Source organism: Pieris napi, chromosome 16 (assembly GCF_905475465.1).
Source record: "Pieris napi chromosome 16, ilPieNapi1.2, whole genome shotgun sequence".
Classification (NCBI taxonomy): Eukaryota; Metazoa; Arthropoda; class Insecta; order Lepidoptera; family Pieridae; genus Pieris; species Pieris napi.
Genome location: NC_062249.1, coordinates 575,563 through 590,983, shown reverse-complemented (window position 1 = coordinate 590,983; position 15,421 = coordinate 575,563). Strand labels below are relative to the sequence as shown.

Genomic DNA, 15,421 nt, shown 5'->3' with positions numbered 1-15,421 from the left:
TTGTATTATATTTCACCGCGAGCAAACTTATTACGGGCTATTGTTGGCGGATTTATATTTTGAGTTCAACTCCATCGAAGGTTACTCACGAACGAGACGATTTGTAACAGCATAATTAATTACTATTCGAAGTAATATTTTTACTATTATATTTGACAACTAAACATAACACACTGACATTAGGTTTACTTAGATTCGATATTCTTTCCATGACATGTATCAAGAGAAAAAAAATTCAAGAGTAACTTTTTTTTATTCAAAAATTTTGCTAATGTACTTCACCATTTCACTAGTAATAAAGTATTCAATCTGTAATTAGCCGTAATTTACAATAATCTGTAACCTATATGTGGCTGCAGATTTGAGCCACAGATTTTGGCCACAATCCCACTTGTTGTTATGGGAGATGCGGCCAATTGGAGGGCATGACCATCCAGGAGATGCCTATTTAACCGCCACTTGAAAAAAAACATATTAAACTGTCTAGGTTGGATGGAAGAAGGTGCTGTTTTTACAAGAAAGGACGGTCCAAATAATGACGCGCGACGGCGATGTCTACAACGAAGGGACGAAACTCCAGTGGGCTTCAAGGTGAGCGTTGTTTGAAAGGGGATGACGGAATCAGGTTGTGTAGTTCCATAGAGCATTTTCTGGAGTACAATTTATAGAAGACAGAAGGGCAGGCAACTGAACGGAGTTTGTACAACTTAAGAGTTGAGATTCAACGAGTGAATCGTTTTCTATAATTCGCGTAAGTTTCATAGATTGATTCAGAAACTTAAATAAGTCTTGGTGTAAAATATGACTCTAGTACATCAAAATCCAATACATTCTTGACGTATAGCGTTAAAGGATTATTAAGCGCCAAGTCTCGTTTCTGAATAATTTTCTTGGGTCATCAGAGATTGTATATGATAGTTACCATAATGTATTTGAAAATACAGAAAATAACTAAAACTATATACATATAAAGCTGCCAGCGTTAAAGGTACACTGCCACAGGGACCAACATTTTTTTTTTTAATTTTCTTTTAATAAACTAAATCATTTCTACTAGATCTACTAGATCTTTTCCTAAGTTGGCAGATATCAGTATGACTCCCACATGTCAAATCGAATACGTTTTAGACAAGCGGGAGCGCTTTTTTAATATTTGATTGTTGGACTGGATGAGTGTGTCATCTCAGATTTTTGTGTCATCACTGCGTTTGACCCTTTCTCTTGATATTAATTGAATTTGAAAATAACTCGTTTTTTTTCTTTCTTATAACAATACCCTTCGACTGTGAACAGCCTTATTAAATCTCAATACAATCGAAGAACAGTCTACGATCGAGCGAACATTGAACTGCACTCACATCGATCTCTGCGCAGGCGCATTACATAATATTTTATGTTAAAACTTAAGAGAAAACCATTTCACTTGTAACTATAAATGTCTATCTCCATAATTTCTAACTCAAGAATATTCTTGTAAACCTATTTTTATAAATACGTATGTATCGTATAAATGCGGGAACATAATAAGTTATATCAAAATTGCTCGTATATTTAATCTGTGAACAAAATATAGTGCTAAAATGCAAGTTTGCTGTCTGAGTAAGATAACATTTAAACGGTATTTAGAAATATTTAGATTTATTTACTTTGTTTAGATATACTACGTAAGATTCATTTAAAGAGGAAAAGGAAGTTTCTTTTCAGTCAATATTTATGTCTCATTAAAAATGAATTATTAATAACCAGTTATTGTTTGATTAAGTCCAAAATCTTTTATTAATTTTTTTAGCAGAATTTTCCAGATGAAATGATCTCGAATAGACGAGATATGTTAATGTTATTAATTCGCATTTATAAAGAATAACATTTTTTATTTAACTTATAATATGATTATCATAAAAACATACCACCAATAAAATATTATTTATATTAGTATAGTAGTAGTAGTATAATTTTGTAAAATCCTTCTGACTATTCAAAAATGTTTCAATTAAATTAATATTACGATAATTTTAGTTGTAACAAACTATTTTCCTGAATTGAAGTGTCAATAGGAACTTAATATGAAGGGCGAAGTCCCAGGGGAAATCAGAAGTACCCCACTTATCTGTTTCTTGTATTATCTTCCTCCATTATTTATATCCGCACTTTGGGATGAGTTATGGCTGTGGTCTTGTCTTATACCAGTATAGAAATTATAAAGTAAGTTCCCGTATAATTATAATAGAATTTTTTTCTTTTCTTAATAAAGTATAAAAGAGTTTACATTCTAACAAGGAATTGTAAAAACAATTGTACGTGATGCTGCTGATGTTGGCAAGATTGTTTCATTATGTTTGGTAAAATTCTCGAGAATTGTAGCAATCTTATTACTATATTTAAAAATATGTTTTTGCTATTTTAGATAGTTTTAAGAACTGTTAAATATATCGATTTTCACTTCCACGTCCGTCATACCAGGCGTTTTGTAAGATACTTTTTGCCGCGTTGCACCAAAATGTGGAACCAAATGCCAATTGAAGTTGTATTTCTAAACCAATTGGACCTAAGTTCCGTCAAGAAAAGAGCTTACTAATTCTATCGGTCGGCAACGCACTTCTTCTGGCAGTTGAGTGTCTTTGGGATCGAATGCTTAAAATATAGGGGTTTGAATGAAATGAAAAATATGAATTAATGTACTTTATTTAAATAAATATAACCAATAACATTTATTACATCACAGGAGCAGGGTATCATAAAACACAAAGTGCTATAGCGAAATATTTCTGATAGACAGACCATTTTCAGCATCGTTAATGAATTGATTGATCAACACAATTTAATGATGGACTGTCTAATTATTTCGTCTATAACTTAAATTGACATTCTTAAAATAAATAACCTAAAAACGAAGTAAGCACGATGTCATTAGGCCAAAATGAAATAATTTATTTAAGGAATTACACGATTAATTTTAATGTTGTGCGTTTGTCAAAATGTTGGAATTGTCCTGTTTATTGATTCAAACAAGTTTGGGAAAAAATATTGTTTATAACTGTTAAGTACAATTTTTATCGTAGAGGGATAAGACATAATCTGTGGAAACTCTAAAATTCAAATCAGTCATATGTCAAATTTAAAATTGTTAGTGTCAGCATTGGCGCGAAATTTCCATAGATTACATTATACAATTAAACAACAAAAATTTGCATTTTTTTCATTTGCTCTTAAATGTGGAATTCCTTTTCCCTCTATGATTAAATTATAGTTGTGTAAAATGGAACATTCACAGAATACACCCAACTATATAAACCACTTTAAATTTATTTTACGCGTCATATATATCAAATTTAAATTACCATAATATAATTTTGTGATTATTTCCATATGTTTTATTTAATATGGCGCGTAAAATAAACATAGTAAGAAATCTAAGATATGCATTTCTAACATGTTATTCAGTCTACAAACTAAATACACTTTTTACATTCCATACGTTCAAGCGAGTCTATACCCATTTAAATATACCACCTAAACGATTATTATTAACTTTTGAAAACGTAAACTATGTTACAACTATGAGAAGATATATGATAAAACAGTTTTTTTTTTATTTTACGTTTTCTCTCAAATTTACTTCAGCTATTTTTTAACTTTGGGCCGAGACCAAAACCTTTACCATATACTAAGAAAATAAAAGTATGCTATTATTTTAGCTATTTCCATAGATATAGAGAGATAGTAAGAAAAGTACCGTTAATAGTAAAACGCTTGTGGGTAGCGAGATAGTTTTGAATCTTAAAACAAATACATATGATTGATATATCGTGTATAGGATTACTGGTCTGTATGCATAAAAAATATGTCATGTTTATGATAGGACGCAATGAATAAATTGGCATGATTTATGCAGGACATTATACGCATAAATAATTTTCTTTATTGTTTCTACGCAGATACAAACTTCAACTTGTTCTCTATGGTCGTTGAAAAGATTTTATTCTGTAATACTTTGTTAGTCTATCATAGACTATAAAATAGTTTCATAGATAAAAAATAATTTGAGTGCACGAGTACTAAAGTTCGCTTTCATGAAAGAATTCAACTGTTATTTTTGTGTAAACATTTACGGCAGATTTTTGTGGATTTGCTACGTATTCAGTATAGCAAGCAAAATCTTCGCATGCTCTAGTAACGAGCCCGCGGTATTTATTCGACCGAACCGATTCACCAACAATAGATAATTGTAAATTGTTCAACCATCAAGATGATTTGTTGTATTGTGTGCCTAACTGTACCTGTATCTCTGACGTCTCAATTGTACATGATTACTCGAGTGTACTTTAGCTCTATACACTATGCTCATAGTAATTTAGGAATTCCCATTTAAATTATTCATCATCCCGATGGATTTAAAAGTATACGTTTTCAAAAGGTAAATTGTTATAACTATTTTAGTAAAGCTAATAATACTGTACATACAATTTGAGGCATTAATATTATTGTTTTAGATTTTTAGAGAAATTATAAGTACACAGAACGTTAAGTTACTTTGGCAAGATATATGTGGTCGAAACTCAATAAATTAGCGGAAATAGGCCATAAGAAAGGTACCCTAATTAGTCTATCCTTACATGTACTTAATAAATGAGGTACGTTAAAACATTATGACTATCTGTGGATATGATTTACTTTTAAAACTTATAATCTATATTATACATTCGTAATGTCAAAAAACGCGCCAAAAAATTTACTTCTCGCGCCAAAGTTGCCAGTACCTAAAACAATATTTAACATACGCATTTCAATATAAAATAACAATTATACAAAAATGCATGAAATGGAACGAGACTTTAGCATCTATAATATCATTATTAATTCAATAAATAATCTTAAAAGTCACTTATAGTACAATCATCAACATAGTTAAAATTAACCAACCAAAAAGTTATAGAGTGTAACTACTTTGATAATTGCAAAGTGATAACGAAATCCTAGGAAGGGAAAAAGTATTAAAACTTTTTGGTATAAAACAAAGAGTTGGACAATGTTGTCATACCTAAAAAATCGAGTTAAATCGACGAGAACTATATCTAGAAATCTATCGACCTTACAAACGACTAGGTGAACTATTTCGACAGCATAATGGCAGTTATTTGCACGGAACATAGACGGATCCATTCAACATTCGATTTTGTAGGCTGCATATCTCGACAGTTGCTATGGCAACATTCAAATCCAAGATGGCTAATGACAATTAATCGCGCGTCGTTGCAGGCGCCGGATGCGTCTGTGCCAGTCGTCTCGCCATTCCAGCAGCAGTGTCCTGTCTCCGACCGTTAAGCCCGGGAAGCCAGAAGACGAACCCTCTTTTTCCACTCCTAGGATTAGGTAGGACCTGGGAATAAATAATTTGTATGAGTTGTAGTACACACAATAAAATAATTTGTCTGGAAATATGATTTTTTTTACTAGGGAAATTTGGTTTCAATTATTAAGTTCAAATCAAAATATTAATATTTAACAACATAATAGATATTTGGTAATATTTCCAGTTCGATTCCAGAAGTGGATAACCCAGAATCGTGTCACATGCGTTCCCACGGCTCCATAAGCCATAATCGCCAAGGCGTCGGTCTAAAATGACCGTAAATAGCAAAAGCCCTACAGTTGACACGGTTTATGTTTGATTGACAGGAAAATGTGTTTCGAATAGGCTTTGGCGCCTTCGTAACGTTAGGCACGTATGACACAAAACTTGTACTAACACATCGAGGACATGAATTAAAAATAATAAACCTATTTTGGCAAATAGCTATTGTGCAAATGGTTCAGAGATTATTGTCCCAATCAAACGTTATATGAAAGCTTACATATTACACTGTAATTATATTACTTTTTTAAAAGTGCTGGTATACAATAAAATCCAATTTCTAGGTTTACCATCTAGAATAAGTAGCGCAATGGTTTTTAATAAGTAAAAATCTCGAATTAGAAAAGAGAATTAAATGGCACTACAAATCTAGTTTCATTTCAATAGTCCATATAATAGACTTTTATTAAGAACATACTTGTTAATCTTGATCTTGGGGCACTTGCAGGCGATGTCTACGTTGCGGACGTAGAGGGCGACGTTCCCTCTGCGCAGGCGACTGCGCGGCGCGCGCTTGTACACGGCCTGCACGCTCAGCGCCAGCCGCGCCCATCCCTCGCCGCCCGCCGCCTCGCGACCGACCACCCGACCCATTATGACTGCAATGCTCATCATCATTAACCATAAAAGCTAAAGATTATTCTGTCAACTGTATAATTATTCATATTCAAAATACTAACTATTAAAACGAGTCGTAGTTTAATTTTTAAATGAAAATACGATTTTTTCTCTAATTTGACAGGTACCAATTCTCACATTCCACATGAGTATATATATGACAGATGGAAGATTTGGCTTACACTTAAAGTTGTCTCATAATTTGGCCTTTATATAAAATAAGTACACGTTTTTAGTTTAAAGGGATAAGAATGAAGAAATCTCACCGTAGTCTCGGCTGCAGAACTTGTTGAGGTTTAGAGTTCTCGCGCCTGCGCGGCACCGGCCGCACTGCTCCGCTATTCGTACATTTTACAAGTCAGATTACATCCACTCGTACATACTTCAATACATTGATATGGGAAAGTCTCAATTGATATTAATAGAGGAAGGGCAATCGATTGAAATAGTGATTCATCAGAAAGCGTTTGAATTGTTCATTAAGGTCTGAAGTCAGAAAGTTCTTCAAATATGATCTAATTTGGAAATAAAGCCTTTTTATACAGGTTAATGAAACTATTCATATAAAGCGTTAAAATGACAGTAAGTAGAATTTTAAAAATGGAACATCTCCCAATTAAAAATTTATATACCGTAAAAATAAATAAAATTAAAATAAAATATGATTATTATGGAACATAAGATACATGTATCACTTATTCCACGTCATTAAATTTGAATTTGTAGGCATCCCTACACATCGGCAAAGAAGACAGAGGGTGTAGGCCGAGAGAAAAAGCTGGCGAAAATGATGTTTCAGCACAAAATATCTCTTATAAGTAACTGTTACTCGAGTGTTGAGTACCTACATTGTCGTGATGAACTTATATTTACACTACAAAAATGTCATATAATGTACATAGTAATTGGCATGCAAGAAACAATGAAATGTTTACCTCGTCTCGCACTTGACACAAATATAAAGAAAACAAAATGTATGAGATGATGAATAAAATATAAGCCCTGAAAGAAACGGGGGTTTAATGCAGCCATTGGGACATTAACTTTCTGTTTTAAGATTGTAAACTTTAACGACAAGCACTGCGTTATGAATGTTTTATAGTATTCTAGATATTAAATAATTTGATTTATCTAACACGATTAAATGATTCATGTAAAAAAATCATTAATTGGATTTGGTTTGACACATTGTTTAAGGAATATTTTGTGTTACTAATATAAAGTATTACCCAATATTAATTTCTTATGGGTGAGAACTATGATAGTGACTAAATACCATATGAACTAATGTTAAACAATATTTTAGATTTAATTTTAGAGCCAAGACCTATAAAGTCTCAATAAAATTTATTTGTATGTCTATATCTATATCTATCTAAAAAATACAAAAAAGTGGAATTTTCCTATTGTACAATAAATATATGAATATTGTATATGTTTATTAATAAAAAAAATAACATTTCATTCGATACAGACAATGCAATAAACACATAACACAAGCACTAAAACAATGGACTTGTGATTGTCTTAATTATTAAACAATTACTTTAGAGTTTAGACACTCCAAGCGATAACTTTATAAATCATACATCTGGTACACGCAAAAAGGCGGTTACTAAATAGTTAATAAATGTGGAATAAGTTTCGAACGGTTGGCAGTAATTTATAATGTTTGTAATAGTAATAAATCTAATGCAATAAACCTATTTGAAACGTCTAATTGCCGTGAAAACATTCCGGATGTATCAATCAATATTTTGTAACTCATAATATGATAATGTGATTGATATGGCCACAATTAATGGGGCAGGTTTTATACGCAGTTTATAAACCAGAAGTGAAACAAAATCTTTTTGTAAAACAATATTTTATAAGGAAGATTTTGGAACTAAATATTGCCTTTCATTGAGGGACAATGAAGCATACTAACCTATTCATACATTTTTGAGTTCATTCATTTTAAACATACAAATAAATTACCGTCGAAATATTGGCGTGTTTACTCAATTTAAAATCATTAACTATCAGGATGAGCCTAGAAGACTAAAATCTGATTGATGGCGAAGAAAAAATTATCATTTTGTAATGGGAATTAAAAATTTAAATATTTTGTTATATAGTTGATAAGTCATAGTCAAGATGTTATTTCATTGTTAATATGTATATCATTCATTCAGTCACGACATTTTTCCCGCCCGCTTAGCTTTATGGTTAACGAATGTGTCTGAAATAACAAATAAATAACATATCGGCTATTTATCCGTTATTTAGGCACAGAAGACGGATCTTGCCTAATCAAATTGATCAATTACTACTATTCTTATTAATTCTATTTAATCAATATTTAAGATTTTCAAGGTTAAGTGTAATCATTTTTATTACCATAAGGACATTTTGGTCTTAAACCGGGCAATGTTGGAATGTATAAATATTGTGAATTGGATTTGTAATTAGAACATATTTTGAAATATAAACAGGTCGTAGTTTGTTTATTTTTAAATTTTTGAATTACACTTTCAGTGCATAATATTAACCAGTAAAATTTATCTTTATTAATACACTTTCTAATCTGTTCGTTTCAAGCACTGTGGTCACAGAGATCATAATCTATCACAACAAGTACGATATCAATTTTATTTCTTTCTAGTACCGTTAGGTGAGAATTAATATCAGAAAAATGTTTAGTTTATATCATAAAAAGTGTTTTTTTAAATCCATAGTATGCATCCTTATTTCGCATTCATACATTATGCGCTGAAAATTTTTTTGTTTCGTCTGTAGATTTTATTCACTTGTTGTGAACTCAAGGAAATTACCTGCTCCATTCCCCAGTGTCGCCCAATGTAGCATTTCATGTATGAACAATTAATTTAAAAAATGAATATATATGTACGTATCTCGTTTTTATCTTACAGAGACGTTGAAGTGAATGTTAATATAAATCAAAAGTAAGAAATTTCATAACACAGTGCTCCTCTTATCTACGAGGAAGAAAATAAATTCATTCAAAAAACATCTAAATAAATAACCGATGCGGATATAATTTACTTGAGGGATTATTTTTATTTTTTAATATTATGAACAATGAACAGTGTTAGCTATGTGGTTAAACTTAGCTTACTTTGCATTCTAGTCGTTTGAATCCCGGTTAAATAAAAAACGTTTTCTACACACGCAATATATGCTCGTATAGTGACGGAAAACAAAAAAGGAACATGCCCATCATTTATTCATGTAAGAGTATAGATGGCTGATGGACTATTCCTATTTTATGAAAGTTAAATAAAGAAATAGATGTAGGAAAATGCCTGTCAAAGGATACAGATATCACTTATTCCACGTCATTAAATTTGAATAGGTAGGCATCCCTACTCATCGGCAAAGAAGACAGAGGGTGTAGGCCGAGAGAAAAAGCCGGCGTAAAAAACTCTCGGTACTCTTTTAAAATAGCAAATCATCAAACAACACTTATTTTAAAACAAATATCGCAAATTAATTAGAAGTAGCTTGTCTAGCACTAGTACCAGGCCCTGTAATCAACTAGATCATCGTTAACTTTAAGTATTATTTTTAAGGTTGTCATTTAAATCACGTCTTAATTGGTATATCAGCATCGGTTATCATGCCTGGTGTAGATGTGATGGAGTGCAATGAAATCCACTTACTACTTACCGCGTCCCGGCTCCGCGTCCACCGCCTCCATCGCTTGGACTGCTGTCACGACACGAGGTATACCTAGAAGGCAGCATAATAATTATTCCTCCAACCATAATTTAAGCAGATGATCATGATGATGATAAAACAGTTCTTTGAAATTTCACTCAGAGGTTCCGAAGACATTGGGTGTAAATAATGAATTTGGATAAACGGATTTCATGGCAAGAACTTTGCCGTTAAAACTTAAAGGTACAACATACTTAAAGTATGTGCGCTGTTGCATGGTGACAGTTTCAGTAACGTTTCGTTTCACTCTTGAAACTTGCCGCAATTTACAAATTATGAATTAGTATATATATATATATATATATATATATATATATATATATATATATATATATATATAACTGTAGTAACTTAAATTTAACCCAGCCAGAATGATCAAAAATAAAATCAAATTGAAAGAAAAGTTAAGCCGCACCATGCTACAGCGCACATACTATAGTGGATTATTAAATACGTAAGAAAATTTCTTTAAGTTAAACGAGTTATTACATGATTCACCTTATACAAACGTCCAGGAATGCTTAACAGCGGCTAAAAGAGAATAACGGAAGACATTACATTCAAAATTCCTAAAAGGCTAAGTGTAGTACTCGCGTAAGTGTGCGTAGATACAAACTTGGAAAATATTTCTCAAAATGTAAGGAACAAATAAAGCGCATTGTAAATGTATTTGAGTGTTTCTAGAACCCTGTACATAGATATCAGCCAACACACATGCGTTGTGTGTTTGTATTTAAGTGAAAGTTTTGTTTAAAATTCTAGTCGAATACTTACGTATGCAAGGTGCGATGTGACTCCTGGACTGCTGATATCCTTTGGCGCATCGATTGCAGGTGGTCCCTGTGACTCCATCCTTGCAGGGACATTGCCCACTCGTCTGGTTACAGGTCTTACCACTCGCGCCTACTGGGTGGCAGTCGCATGCTGGAAATTGTTGCTTCATATAGTTACAATATCAATTGATAATCATAACTGAAGATAATGATAATGTTCAGTTATGGTTCATGTTTCGAAGTCAAAGTCATTTATTTCAATGGTGGCTTTTATTAAAAAGGTGCCTTTTTAATAGGCCTACCTATTCACCTTATAATTTGAAAGTCACAACTACAAGTTAAAATGACAAAAATGTAGTTTCATATGAAGAGGAATGGGCAAGAAACTCCATTATCTTTCGTTCTGTTACGTTTACCACGCTTATTATGTCAAAAATGTATTAAAAAGTAATATTTGTATGAAAATCAACTGTGTAGAATGCCAAATAAGCCAAAGAAGTTCGGCGCCATCTTGAATTAAGAACTTTTAAATTAACTTAAATTCAATCTTAAAACGTAAACGTATTAGTATTATCAAAGTTGTGATTAAATCTACTTAACGTTTACAAAACAAGCATTTGTGGTCTGAAGACAACCCTATGTTTATTGTCGTGTAACGAATTAACCGCACTGACACTACACGCTGAAGTTGCAAGAATTTGTAGACGCTACATCAGCGAAGGTTTACAATTAATTGGCTAGCAAAGGCAGCTTTTAGTTTCTCGTACATTAAATCAGTAGAAACCGCGTTTAAAATAACCTGATACGAACTAAAAAAAACATTATATCGTTATTATTATTACTATTTATGTTAAGAATATTGCAAAAAAAGAGAAGCATTGGGCTTAGTTTGAAACAACATTCATTTTTTTATTCTGTTTGTTTATTGCCAGTTCATCTCTTCCGTTCTACGCCCTTGAATTGAGAACTGGCAGTAAATGTAAAATTAGAAGCATTTAATATATATTTCTTTTTTGACGTTCAAACATTGTGTTACCTATATGAATAAATGATTTTTGACTTGACTTGACATAAAAATTAAAAATAATTTATAATATGCCGCTCGCCTGTTACCTACACAGGAATAGCATAAAGAATATCTCCCAAATTGTGATAGTAATTAATAAAGGAGTTCTTTCATTCCTACTAATATTTTTAAATTTCGGACACATTCACAGAAGTTAAGGGATGTAAGCGGTATATATGTTTAGTTAAATTGTCTTATTTCATTATTACTTAATTTGTTTAATTATTTGGTCCCTTTGAGCATGGGTCGGGCTTCTGTATGGGATGCTTCTTGTGTACACACATTATTTATTTACACTTCGTTGCTAAAAAAAAAAGAAACACAATACATAAAAATTATAAGGGATGCAACGGGCGGCCTTATCGCTAATAAGTGATCTCTTCCAGGCAACCCTAGTTAAAGAGAAAAACTAAAAAAAAAAAGAAACATGATGCGTGCGAGAAGTGCAGAACCAAATGTTATATAAAAAAAATATATATATATAGTACCTTAATCTAAAGTAATACAAAAAAAATAATAATAACAGACTAAAAACTTAAAAGCTAATCATACAAATACATGAACAGCGAATAGTGATGCAAAAGGAAACATAAGAATTATACAAGTCATGATTGATCAGGATAGGATAAGGTTAAGAAATGATTATACAGAAGAGTTTTAAAAGATGACAGAGAGTTAGCCAATCGTACGGAGTCAGGCAGCTTATTCCACAACTTAATGGCGGAGATCGTAAATGAATTGCCTAAGAAGGATGAACTCCCGTCTCACCCCCTAGGACAAGCAAAAAAGCTTGGACGGAAAATAATAAACAGCTCAATAAGAGTCTTTCCTCCAACTTCGATGTTTTTCCCTCTGGAGTAGAGACTCTTGGGCCGTGGGGTTCAAGTGCACAGGCGCTAATTAAAGATTTAAGTTAGCGCCTGGTATAGTACCGGTTTCTGGGGTCATCTGGTACTTTCCTCGCTCGCTAAGTATCGCAATACAGCGAGGAAATGCTACCAGCGTTAAAGGTACACTGCCACAGGGCTTTTTAATTATAAATAATAATATATTTTGATTATTATTTTAGAAAATTAATAATAAAATTTTGCTTGCAATTTTGATATGGTTTGATTGACAAAATCAATCCAAATATACATTCAAAAATGGCATTACCATTAATATGATTTAAAACTACTGAAGAGCATTAGAAAAACGTTTGACAGAAAACAGACAAAGTTAGACGAAAATATTATTGTTGGGCCGCACATTATTTTTTAAAAGTAAATATTTATAGGTGGAATCGTAAAACTATAATTATCTCCCTCCAAAATAAAGGAAGTTCTAGAATTTTATAGGTTTGTTGACATGCTCATAAAAACCGCTATTTGTGATGTATGTGGCTATTTTATAGTGCAATTAAGTTAAATGTTTGTGAATATCGTAAAGCTTTTGCGTACAAATTTTGCAATAAAATATATAAGAGCCAGAACGTGTTAAGTCAATTTTGTTATAATATTAATTTTAGCATACAACCATAAAAGAACAGTGCTGGACTAGTGGCTTCAGCGAGAGACTGACCCTGAGGTCGTAGGTTCGATGGACCAATGGATTTTTTTTCAAAGTGCGCAATTAAGTTTCGCTTGGTGAAGGAAAACATCGTGAGGAAACCGGCTTGCCTTAGACCCAAAAAGTCGACGGCGTGTATGGCACAGGAGGCAGATCACCTACTTGCTTATTAGATTGATATATTATCATGAAACAGATACAGAAGTCTGAGGCCCAGACCTAAAAAGGTTGTGGCGCTGATTTATTTTATAAATGATATGTTAGTATTAAGTTTAAAGGAACATAACAAAAGGTTACTTACAAAAGATGAAAGAAATAAACTGTATGTGAAAATCTGTAGCGCTAACAGAACAATATTTCTAAAACTAAAACAAATATCAAGAAACCAAACAAGAAAAACAAAAGAATGTAATGAAAGAACAACACCGATAAACGCTAAAAATAAAATATAACATATTAGGGTTGCCACATAAGGGACGTCGTTAAGGGACGAATCTTAAAGACTTATTTACCCTTATTATTACGTTTTTCATTATAAATAATATTTTATTAAATAGTATTTTTAAAAGTCGATTCTTGATCATATTTGAAGTGTGCAGTCTATATACCTAAGGGTTCAAATTAAATTAAAACGAATTGCGTCTTTTAACTAAATAGAACATAGGTCGCTTTCTTTAGTAAAGATTGTGCAGACTGATTTAGTTTTTATGAATGGGGTAATAATTGTATTGGGTAATGGGGTAATGATTGGCGTGTAGACTCGCACTTTAAGTGTCGGCTATGAACACTACACCAAAGGGCTCGCGAGTACGTTGCCGCTTTTATGTTTTGTTAGAATATTTTAGCATCTTTAGCAGTACTAAATAATTATAAATATTGACCTACGATACGGACCGTAAATAAACGTCACTTTGGCAGAAATAATCTTGTAAAAACTTGTATTATAATAATTTTCTTGCGTGGCACAGCCCTAAACACAATTTACCGTGGTCACCAAATAGTTTGTCCATAAAACCTTTTGCGAATCGAAGTTACAACGAGCCTCGCGGGATCCGTTAGTAACAAGTTCGGTTAGTGCTGACTGTCGGGGTTTTATTGGCCAGTTAAGTTTCCGATTTAACTGAGAGCTTTTGGTAGAAAAGCTTTTCTTGAATTGACTACCATTTTGGTGTGCGTATAACAAGTGCTGAGGTCCCTAGTGCATAATAGCAAGTAGATTGTGACTTTTCAATTAAAATGAATATAAAAAAAATAGGTGAACATTTTTAAACGTATATTCTTTCAATTAATTAATGACAAAACAAAGTTTTATTACAAAAACCTTGTACCCGTTAATGATTGAAAATTTGGTAGGAATAATTAAAAAACATTTTTTTTGTAACGATTTTGTCTTGCCTAGTAAATCTTGACTAAATTATTTTCGGAGCACACATTTACATCTATTTCTTTCTTTTTTCTTTTTTTTATAGAACAGGGGCAAACGGCACGAGGCTTAACTGATGTTAAGTGATAAGTGCCCATGGTGCGCTCTTTTCTTGAAGAACCCTTAGTCGAATCGATTCGGTAAAACTTCAGTGGGCAGCTGGTTCCACATCGTGGTGGTGCACAAAAAATGCCTTAAAACGCTCAATTATGAACCGACGGACGTCGAGGTGGTTCGGGTGGAATTTCGTAATCTGGCTCGACTTGAAAAATGGCTAAATGCTTTAAATGACTTTTTTATCATTTCTAGAACCACATTGGTCAATTACATGTGATTTTGATAAAAAAAATACGGATGTACTTACGTTTGCAGGCCTTTTTATGTGTGATAGGTTTCGTGGGGTCCCTGTAATACCCCTCCCGGCAGTAATGGCAGTGTCTTCCTGCGGTGTAATGACGGCACTTGAGGCAGACTCCGCCACTCGCACGACCGGACAGCTTGTACAACTCCATATTAAAGCGGCACCGACGCGCGTGGCCATTACAGTTGCATTCTGGAAAGATGAAAGATAACGGTATTCACTTAGGCAGAGATTCAGACATGTTAAGGCAAGTTTGAGAGTTCATAACTACCAAAAT

General features: G+C 32.6%; 1 protein-coding gene across 2 annotated transcripts in view; it reads right to left on the bottom strand.

The window, feature by feature from the left end:
* Nucleotides 1-3,974: 3,974 nt before the first annotated feature.
* The window catches only part of LOC125057171 (netrin-B-like), a 131,529-nt gene continuing 120,082 nt past the window's right edge, over nucleotides 3,975-15,421 (bottom strand). Inside the window, exons 2-7 of one of the 2 annotated variants that reach the window (XM_047660678.1) lie at nucleotides 15,148-15,336; nucleotides 10,748-10,897; nucleotides 9,923-9,985; nucleotides 6,517-6,588; nucleotides 6,051-6,231; nucleotides 3,975-5,377 (exon numbers count right to left, since the gene is read on the bottom strand). In XM_047660678.1, coding sequence (XP_047516634.1) covers nucleotides 5,227-5,377; nucleotides 6,051-6,231; nucleotides 6,517-6,588; nucleotides 9,923-9,985; nucleotides 10,748-10,897; nucleotides 15,148-15,336 — 806 coding nt within the window. In that variant the 3' untranslated portion in view covers nucleotides 3,975-5,226. Of the gene's footprint in view, nucleotides 5,378-6,050; nucleotides 6,232-6,516; nucleotides 6,589-9,915; nucleotides 9,986-10,747; nucleotides 10,898-15,147; nucleotides 15,337-15,421 lie in introns of both variants that reach the window. The other variant, XM_047660679.1, reaches the window with a different exon arrangement.